General features: G+C 37.5%; 1 protein-coding gene across 1 annotated transcript; it reads right to left on the bottom strand.

Annotated features, from left to right (window-relative positions):
* Nucleotides 1-8,836: 8,836 nt before the first annotated feature.
* LOC107594995 (protein C8orf4 homolog) lies at nt 8,837-9,895 on the bottom strand. Its single transcript, XM_016285242.1, has one exon. The coding sequence runs from the start codon at nt 9,673-9,675 to the stop codon at nt 9,373-9,375; it is 303 nt and encodes a 100-aa protein (XP_016140728.1). The 5' UTR covers nt 9,676-9,895; the 3' UTR covers nt 8,837-9,372.
* Nucleotides 9,896-11,294: the final 1,399 nt, after the last annotated feature.

Here is an 11,294-nt window from a genome sequence, read left to right as displayed (position 1 = left end):
GAAGACTTATGTAATCAGTGCTGTTATTATGAATGACAGGAGAGTAACACTTGGTTTATTTAGTTAAAAAATAAAGATAATTTAAGATGAGTGCGAAATCCTCAACTCCATTTTTACACTTAAGGACTTTTAGTACATCTACTCATTTTTAACTAAAATAATCCATTATAATGTTAGTATTATTTTTACAGTTTTTAATTCATATTTTGAATAAGGCTTTATTTTTATATTTTTAATTGTAATTTATAATTTTAGTTTTATTTTAGCTATTTTGTTTTGTGCTTTTGTTACTATCTAAGTAGTTGTAATGTATTTTTATTTCAGTGTTAGTTCAGTTTTACTTTTGTTTTATTTTTAATTCAGTTAGTAATTTTAGTACTTCAACATTTCTCATTTTTGTTTAATCTATTATTTGTTTTTATTTGAATTCAGATTATTTTTATATATATATTATTATATATATATTTAGTTAACAGTAACAATGCCACAACTAGTAGTAAAGCTTCCCTGATAAAGTCTTTCACACATTTACACATTTCTAAAAAAAAAAATCTTAGAAAAACAGAAAAGGTGCTGGTAGTTTATCTGCTAAGTTTATAGATATTTCCCATTTCCTTTAACTCTAAAACACAATGCAATACATAATTCAGAATATAGTCAAAACGCTTGTGAAAACCCTATATGGAAAATTCCTTCAAACAGCACAGACTTTTGTGCAGATGCTTTCAATCAAAGGGTCATACATAACATTTTCAGTTCATGCATTCCCCGGGATCGAACCCATGATCTACTGTTTTAGCAAGAGAAACAAAATTCACATGTATCAGTGCAACTCAGACTGCATTCAAAGCATTCAGTTCTTGCATTCCATGGGGAATTAACCCATGACTTCGACATTGTTCAGTGCACTGTTCTTCTGTCTGAGCTACAGGAACACAAAGTCGAGGAATAAAATGCATATGACCATTTTAATCTCTCCTACTTTTTCCCAGAAGTTAACCTTCACAGTAATGTCAAACAGTGGGTCTGTATTGTTTGAAACTGTAGTCTAATTTGACCTGTCTGGGATGGCTTCAAGATGTTCTGTTCCAGTAATAAATACAAGAATTTTGTAAGCTGGTGCCAATTTAGGTCACATTGTTTTATAGGTGTCACTGATGTGACCCGGTTCACTTCCCATTGGTTACCCAGTCTAATCCTCCCCACTGCAGTGGTCATACTCCCATCATGTGGCCTCCTTGTCCTGCCAGATGCCTCACCGTCACCACCCAAACTACTACAGCATCCATCTCATCTTTTGCATTCATTCTCCTACTCTTGCTGATTTCTCTCTTCCCTCCTCTTCTGACATATTTTTCTTTATGAAAATAGATACAGAAACAGCGATAAAAAGCCCAGATGGATGGAATGAGCAAAAGAGTCAAAGAAAGAAAACACAAAGACTCCCATAATACTTCTTAAAATATATCACAAGTTATATAAATCATAAAAACAGCTCGCAAACTCAGACAAAAGATTCTGGAAACTGAAGGGAGTGAGAGTTTATAGAGAAGAGTTACTCAGAATCAGTATCAACGCTGATGAGATCTTTCCGAAGACGCACTGAGGAAACGGCCGAGTACTTCACAATAGTTGACATAATTTATGAAAGCTTTTCTTTGTGATGTTATCATAATGGCTTCACCTGAGTCTACAACAATGAGTCCTCCCCATGACTGTGCGATAACATCATATATAGGAAGTTAAGAGCATTTGCAGGGCCTCAGAGTGGCGCAAGACTCAACTGGAATAAGGTGACAACGCCAGGCTCCTTTCACTTCCTGCCCAGTTGTTGGTAGGTTCAAACACTGTTCATAAGGATCTTATCAGCATCAGCTTCCCTTATCATTGTCCTGTATTAAACTCTACAGAGAGCAGCTATGTAGTTCTGCAGAAGTCCATCTTAAATAATGAATGAACTTTTATTGGCCAAGATCTTGATTCTGAAGTACACATAAAGGGAAATAATTTATATATTTCACATTTACATATTTCAGGTTAAGAATTTGAATGTTACACCCAGATATTTCTGAAGGCATTACATGGAAACACACTTGTACTGAATTTATGTGTGCAGATATCAAGACCAGAGGACATATTGTAAAGCATATTGTCATTTAGTCATTTTGTATGAGTACGAGGTGTTTTTTTCTGAGGAGCCTCTTTATAAAAATATCAGAGAAAGTATTTTCTATTTTATTAAAAAGGGCCAATTAATGCATTAACTAACAATAAGCAATTCATTTGTTACAATATTTAGTAATCATTGTTAACGTTAGTTAATAGAAATAAAACTGTTCATTTTTTGTTAGCTCACGTCCACATTTGATTTAAATTCCGTATTAGTAAACAAAAGTTAACAAACGGAAACTTATTGTAAAGTGTTACCAAAATAATTTTACAAAAATAAAATTTTTCATTTAATATCTGCTTACAGTATATATATATATATATATATATATATATATATATATATATATATATATATATATATATATATATATATATATATATAGTATATATAGAAGGAACAGTTTATTGAACCTATATATATAACCTTTATATATATATATATATATATATATATATATATATATATATATATATATACATACATACAACATTTGTCGACATTTGAAGTGGATCAAAAAAGTTAATCAAAGTTGTCCTAAGACAAGAACACATTTTGTTTTAGGTTTTAGGACAACTTTGATGAAAGATATATATATATAAGCTCTTCAGAAAAAAAGAGCCTGATTGGCCCCTCATTTTGCAGGTACATTTGTCTTGGTTTCCACTTGCATGAGATATTATACATGCCATATGATATGGTCACAATAAGTCACCTAAGTGTCATTTCTGAAGCTGCATCCTCAGACTTTAGATGACTGCAGACAGGATGTACTATGAAATCATTTACTGTGGATAAATAAGTAGCACAGCATTTACCAGGTTCCTCAGACAACGCTCAATGAGTCATTGAACACAGGGCCAAAGGACAGCCTCTCTAATTCGTATAACGCTGATGTGATGTAAAAGCGATGACATCTGTGATTTAACCAGGAATCTATATTGCAAGTTACTAAGATCTCTAAGAAGCTCTGAAATTCCCACAAATGTCTGTCCAAAACCTAAACTATCCATTACATTTAACACCATCCGCACCTTCTCTGTTACTAAGTTGAGAGACACTGTCTATCTGTCAACAGAATATTGGCTTAAGAATCCAATAGTTCACACATCTTCATATCTGTGTGCTTGACACAGTGCACTTTGCAAACAAACACAAGATTAAAGCTTAAAAGTCTTTAAAAGATTAACACAGCAGCAGTCTGAAGACGTTTAGCCTGTCATCGGTTTTGAAACAGACTGTTACCTCATTCGCCCTAATGAAACACTGAAACACTCTGTGACGTATCTAACTACACTCCCTCATTCTGTGTAATAAGGGTAAAGCCCATACAGATGAATAATATTATCAGGAGATGTTACATCACAGGTGATTTCTCAGTGAAGAGTGACTGAGGGAGAGAGTTAATAAAGAGTTATAAAAAGAAAAGATTAGCTGTATACAAAAAGTTGTCTGTCTCTCTATAAGTAAGCATGTAGTTTTAGCCCATTATTAGTAAATCACAATCAACAGCACTCCAAAAATACCCAGGAGAACAAATAAATAAGCGGAGAAATGGATATATAAATAGGAGGGTTGTTCTGCCATTGTGTGGTATCAAGGGGGCTTCCTTCTCAACACCTGCAGAGAAAAAGGAGGATGCTGGGAGTAGGGAGAGAGGTGGAGAGGGGAGCAGGACAAAGGAGAGGAGGGCTTGAACAATGGTAAGGCCGGTCAGTGGAACTGCAGCGAGACAGAGAGTCTGCCGGCCGCGACAGCCGCCCTGCCCCGGGGACAGCCAAAAGAGCCACACAGGAAGAGGCTTCACTCCTCTGTCCAGAACACACACGACAGGCAAAGAACAATAGAGAGGAGATCCCCTCCAGAGAGAACGCATTTGATGACTGAGTCTATCCGAGGTCCTACAGAAACACAGGGTCAAAGTGCAATACAGGACAGTGCATGTAATTGCATGCAGCAAATAATGGCCTTCTTTCAGATTGGCCTGGAACATACAAATAAAAATTTTAGATTTAGAATTTTGGGTGTTGGCCGTAAGCAAAATCGGAAGGAAATTAACTGCAAGAGTTTTATCCATTATTTTGGGTCACAGTCATCATTCTTTTCTGTATTTTATATTGTTTATAGTCAAATACGTTTTATATTTTATATGGCAAAATAGAAAAACAATCAACAACTTTGAAGGATAAGAATTAATTTCAATGTTACATGCAGATTTTCTTTTCTCAACCTGAAGATATAACATTGAACTTACACTAAAATTATAGGAAATAATAGAAGACTGGAGAACAATGTTTCTGTCATATGTTCCATCTCAGATCATATTTTCTGAGCTATTTTGTATGGATGTGACATGGGTGTTTTCTCCAGTGGATTTCTAAAAACAATTCAGAGAAAATAACAGACAGTACAAAAAATACAAGTAAACAAATAATACAAAGCATCAGGTCAAATAGTGTGTAAAGCATATATTTTCTAAAATAACAATATATTGTAAGTATTTTCCCATTATCTATGCCTCATGCAATAAAATTCATTGTAGACACTATAATTCAAAAATATGGGATCAGTGATTTTTAGTGCCTGAGCACCGGTGGTGCGAGGACCCTATTGGAACTGCTTAGTTTCTTCTTATCCAAAGTGAAACGCATTTTTGAGGTCCTAAACATGCTCGAAAACTTGTAAAACTTTGCATACGCAGCAGAAGCGGCGAAAATGTACATCTTATTTTGGGTTTCAGAAGTGGGTGTGGCAAAATGGCTCAATAGCGCCACCTATAAAATTTCAGCGAAGTGCCCCTCGAGCTATGTTTCACATACATGTACGAAATTCAGTAGACATGTAACACACCAATCCCTTAAAAAAGGTCCCCCGGTACCAAGTCCGAAACCCAGCAGGATGTCTGTTATTTTTAATTTTCTTGGCAAGTTTTGTGCCATTTTCAGGCATTGTATTTAAATGAACTCCTCCTAGAGATTTAAACAGATCAACACCAAATTTGGTCAGTGTAATCTAAAGCCCATTGTGTTTTGCCATGGAAAAGGAAGTTGTTGTAACTCTATAATTTCCGATCTGCCCCAAACTTCACAGGTTCGATAAGAGTTTTGGCCTGAAGGCCAATATGCAACATGCAATGTCCAATCTGCACTAGACTTCACATGTTTGGTAAGAGTCCTGGCCTGAAGATATCTAAAGGACAATATTCAGTTATAATCATAGCACCTGTTGGCAACAGGATGTGTCATGTTTTACACTAGCTCAAACATACCATGTACAATCTGCACCAAACTTTATATGTTGGATAAAAGTCCTGGCCTGAAGACATCTACATGCCAATATTCAATTATGTCATAGCGCCACCAGCTGGCAGCAGGAAGTTTGGCACATATAAATGACTTTGACATATCCCACCCTATATTTATCACTTTAAATGCATATTGCTGACCATTTGCTGTTTTCCTAAGCCACCGGGAGGCGGTGAGCCCATGTGCTTTAACTTTTCTTATGTTTTTAAAAGAAGTCTCTCATTCTCACCTCTCTCTTTCTAAGAATCCTACTGACTCCAGTTTTGAACAGTATAGTGTAGATGCATAGACAAGACCTCATACTGAATAATAATGAACTCTGCGTAGTTAAAATGTGTCACTTTGTCATTTAAATTTACTTAAACTATGTCTTTCATTCTTAAAAACATTGACTTGTATGCATTTTTTATTTTCAATCTCACATTTTTTCATTTATCCACAGCAAAAATCATCAAATCATCACTAGTGATGGAGATACAGTGTACAGGAAATTGCAGAAATATGGCTGAAATGTCCCAAATATTTTGTTTGGGATGTGGACTTTGCGTCAGTGAGTCAGCATAGCTGGTCTCGAGTGACGCCGGGGCTGTAGGGGTCAGATGCAATGTACCGTACTGACGTACCATGTATACGCACAAAAGTAGACGTACACATACAAACAAACACAAAGAATTGATTCATCCATTGGTAACAATGGGCTTTTCATCACTACTGTGAGCCATCGCTAACCCAGCGCCATCTAGGCTTAAAGTGACTTACAAATAAAGTATGTGATTTAGGAAACAGAGACTTATGTCCGCATGCATAGCGGAAATGTCTGAACACACCACTTAACGCCTGCCCCACTTGTAATCCCTTCTTTCCTGTAAAACAGCCATTTCTCATCCTGACTGACATCTGCTGGACGGCCGCAATGTGGTGGATGTTTCCCTATCACTGTCATTATAGGTTATTTGATGCAAATAGAGGAACCTGGTCACAATGGGCATAAATGGGCATTCGCATGTAGAGAAGTTAGTCTGTCAGCAGCTGGGTTGGGCTGGTGACATGACCAGTAGAGAAACTAGACTTCTAACTAGTCAGCTGAGGAAAATTTGTTTTTCGGAAGCATTTGAGTGATGACGTTGAAAAGCTGTCTGGTTCTGCTTTTGTGACAACCACAGACATTAAGTTTAATCACTTTTATATTGCAAATTTTTTAAGCTAATAAATAAGCCAAAATGATTGGAGTTTGTTTTAGAAAATACCATTTCAGTTTTTATACTCCAAGATTCAGTGTGTTACTTGCCGTTTTTTTGTAATTAATTATGAAATGAAATTAGTGAAAAATTTTACACCTCATTTTTTGGATTGTAAAACAAAAAATAACCAATAGCATGCCAAGCTATGAATGAATTTTAATGTTACAGCCAGATATGAATTTCTTAGCCTAAAGGCATAAAATGAAAAACACCTGCACCAGAATGATGTGTATTAATATTAATAGTAAAATTAATAACTATAAATTACAGATACAGAAAATGTTATTGTATTATTTTAATTTTTTTAATGGTTTATATATACTATATATATGTAAACTTGAGAATCTGATGTGATTTGGTTTAAATGCATACAGTAGTGTGTTAATATAAACATAAGCATGTTCCACATGCCTTTAATATGGAAAACAAGGTAACACCAAATGGACATGTGGAATAAATTTATATTGGACTAAAAGAAAAAAAACTTGCTCAATTTCAGAAGACCACCACATGCTACTAGAATTTATTTTCTTGTTCACCTAAATTAACTTTTCCTCCTCACTAACACTGATGCAACACCACAAGCAGTTTTGGTTCCTTTATCAGTTGTCAGTCCCTGAACCGGTTTGTACCGGAGAGGCCTGAGTCCTGTGTAAACTGATAAAAGCAGCTTTGCTGTCAGTTCTACCTGGCTCCTTCTGTCACTATAGAAACGTATGCACACACACATACACATATTGCTTCCACACAGTCTGTTCACTTCAAAGTTCCCTGCCCTGAATACAGTGAAAGACAGGAAAAGGGTGGGAGAGAGAGGACCATCCTGAGTCAAGCATATCATACAACACACAAGACAGACAGGACAACTGGCTTAAATATTTAGCCATAGTAGACCTAAACAAGCATGTTACCGTAAAACGAAAAAAAGAAAAAAAAAACACGGAAATGAAAGGTGACAGACGAATTTAAAAAAAATAGTGGTTTGCTTGAACGGAAAATTGGATGCAAGCTGAATAACTCAAACATTAAGCACGTTGCAGCGTCTGTCTTATAACAGTATCATGTTGCATTTCATTGTGTTACTGAACTTCCGCAGCTGCTCTAGTTCAAAGGTTTTAATAATAGGTCACACTTCACACGACCTGTAGCAATCACTTTTAAGTGTGTGTGTGTGTGTCTCTCCACCATAGTCACCTTTGGCAGGTGAATGTTTACACAGGAAATTCCCTCTTGGCAGCGAAGAAGAAGAAGAGGTAAGGTGTTGGGCTCTGTTGTCTAGACCTTACATGACCGCCAGGTAGTCAGATGTCAGATGACGCATTCCCAGGCAATCAGAACTGGTTTGAGCCAGTAGTGACCGATCAGAGCATTAAGATTAACAGGCATCACTGATCTTCCCCTCTGCCAGCCCTAATCCTAAACCATGCCAAAAGTCTGACAAAACACCTGAATGTACAAAATTACTTATCGCTATATATATATTTTTTTTTTAAATGACAGAGGAGGATCTAAAGAGATTGGTAAACTACACACCATGGTAATGTAATACACCTTTAACAAACACGGCTGAGTCAACCAGAAACTGGTTCACGCCGGTTTGGCAATCTGCAAAGCAAAGGGACAAGCCTGAATGAAAGTTAACCAGACCTTGTGGTGAGTGACAGGTGTGACCATCCTGCAAACAGCCCAAAAAGTGAAAGTTAAAAAACAAATACCCCTAAGAGCTAATAAACATTTTATTGTTGACGACAATATCTTTTACAGCTCCCAGGATGACTGCTGGGTTTGCGGGTTACACTTCGCTGTAACTGACTAGTTTTTAGATTAAACACAACAGCAATGTCAAACTCTGCTGAAATACTTCTGTACCTTAACATTTCTGTAAACAAGGCAGCATATCTACTTTGTACCTAATTTAGCTTTAAGGGTACATATTGGTACAGTACCTGTGTACATATTAGTAACTTAATGGTACAAATAGTAGCCTGGCTTTTGAAAGAGTACCACCCCAGTGACAGCTTTTACCCTTTTGTGTGAAACATGGGATCACCCATGGGTTCAGGAGAACCCACAATTTCTACAATTTATTTCAAGTCAAGAAAGAGAAGAGAGTCCAAGTGTTTAGTTAATAATTTATTATACAAACAATGAAAAATAATATTGTGAAAAATGCATAACTGGTGTTATAACATTGTGACAAATAAATAAGTGGCGTTGAGTGTTAACACATATCACAATATTAAACTGGCATAGAGACAAGGCATGATGTTTATAGGCAGTTTTCAGGCAATATAACGTCTGTCTCCAGTCATAGTTCTTGTGCACCAACAAGTACACCTATAAGGTGCAGAAGTTCGTGATAAAGTCCATTTTTAAAATGCATAGAGTTCACGAGACATGTATTTCACTTTATGATGCACTAGGGGCTCGGCGTGCTTGCGCCGCGGGATTCCTTCACACTGAGCGCCTCCACAGCTCCAGCTCCCGTGCGTCCCATCCTTCATGAAAGGACTCGTGTCATTTACGAGGCTTTCCTTCATCTCGGTGTGGTTCCTTCTCGACCACTCTGGACGTGTCTGTTATCGCCAGGTTGTAAATGTCACCGGCAGTCTAAAATGAACGACCATGCAAGCCGCGGGTCAACGCGTGAAGACGCTCAACGCAGCTTCAGAAAGTGTCGCACCATCCCCGCGATCCGGAGGAACTTGTCCTTCTTTCTCTGCTTGAGGGCCATCAGAGCTTTGGCCGTCTCTTCGGGGTCGTGCGCGAAGGAGAAGATGCTTCTTACTCTCTCCTCGGCTTTCATGTCCCCAGTTTTCTGGAAGAGTCTCATGAGCGCGTCCTGGTTGACGTTCTCGAAGATGTTGGCCACCGCTCGCTTGCGGTTCGCCGTGTCAAACTTGTTGCCGTGGATCGAAGGGCAGACCCGGCGAGATTCTGAGTACAAGTCGGTCGACATCTTGCGGCTTTGGTGTTGTTTAGCAGCGTTGGAGTCGCCAACTTGACCGGTCTGAGCCGCTTTGGTGGCTGTGAGTCGAGTGAGGAGTTTACAGTGAGGGCAAGCTCTTTATAGAGCGACTGCGCAGGTCCCGCTTACGGAGATGACTTCTTCCGCGCTGCGTACCCAGAGGAACGCCTTCCCGTTTGCAGCCAACTACTATTTCGCCAACATGCCTCTAGCTTTGGAAATGCCAGTAATTATGGATGAGAACGCTGACGACATGAGTGCGCAAGTTTTATCACATAGGGGGTGCATTTGCAACCTATGGAGTTTTTTCTGCCTGAGCTTACCTTTAAGAAATATTATAATAGCTTTTCATTTAGATCTTACCACATTTTGTAGGAATGCGGGATTTTGGAGATGTGGGAAACCTAAAATCAGGTGAAAAGTCTGGTGCGCCCTATGCAAGATGATATGACCTCACTCCCTGAAAAAAAAAACATGCATTAAAAATTTTGGGGGTCAGTAATTTTTTTTTTTTATTTTGTATTCATTTATTCAGTAAGGGCGTGCTTGTGTCATAAATCTAACAGACCCCATCATTTGACTGGTCATTTCATACGTAATAACGTTCTCTGCAAACAATAAAAAATTACTGTACTGTAGTTTCGTGACAAAACTCATTTGACTCTCATCATAGAATTCTGAATAATTATGGTGTCATCACAATGGTGTTCTAATTAGGTGTTATTAACTGTATTAACCTGTTTAACCAATTCTTTACTAACTATGCCATGGATGATGTAATAGACCTATCTATATGTATGTTTAAAAGACTGATGCAAGTCTTTGAAACAAACATCTATATTATTACATTGTATATGCTGTAGTTTTACAGCCGCCTGTAAATGAACAGTAGATCCCAAAGTTGTGTCTTTTTAACTAGCACTCTTCAAAACTGCTTTGCTTGATTGAAAGATAAGTTTAAACTAACTAAACTGACTGGGAACTTGAGAAAATGAGAAGGCATTCTGGTGAAAATTATAAATAGCCTCTTTTCTATTTTATCTGATAATTGCTAAATCGCTGGGGGCTTTTCAGATAACACAGCAAGGAATTCATTTTTGCATGCTGTAAGAAACTCCGTATTAAAAAAAGCTCAACACACTTGTGCACACTCTTTATTCTCTGTCTGGTTTGCTTTAAAGCAATTCCCTTTGAACCCGTCATGGTGGAAAACAAGCATGTCAGACAAAGGAATCTGTAAAAAAAAAAAAAAAAAGTACCAGGTTCTGCAGTGACACTTTATTTGGCCTCCAGAGACTCCCCAAAAATGTACCATTGTTGCAATAATCTTGTGGAATGCCTGTTACTTGGCATTCATTGTGAGTGTGCTGCCAAACAGGATACCCGTCTTTCTCAGGGTGGCATAACAGTAATGACTGGAGTCAAGGAGGATGGGAAATGTGTGGAAAGAGACGCCAGGAACATGTCATAAATGTAAGCAGAGAGTTCTTCATAGTCTTGCACACAAGTACAATATGACCTTTTGACGGGGTAAAGGAAGCATTGGATTGAGAGCCTAGTCCTGCCCTCTCAAACACAAGCTAAGTGTACTTTATCAATCCTAACAATGG

This window comes from Sinocyclocheilus grahami, unplaced genomic scaffold, assembly GCF_001515645.1.
Source record: "Sinocyclocheilus grahami isolate Dianchi unplaced genomic scaffold, SAMN03320097.WGS_v1.1 scaffold195.1, whole genome shotgun sequence".
Taxonomy (NCBI): Eukaryota; Metazoa; Chordata; class Actinopteri; order Cypriniformes; family Cyprinidae; genus Sinocyclocheilus; species Sinocyclocheilus grahami.
The sequence above is the reverse complement of the archived record's forward strand: the minus strand, read 5'-3'. Positions and strand labels throughout refer to the sequence as shown.

Excerpts from the sequence above, each read along its gene's own strand:
- LOC107594995 (XM_016285242.1), bottom strand. The coding sequence starts at position 9,675 with ATGTCGACCGACTTGTACTCAGAATCTCGCCGGGTCTGCCCTTCGATC.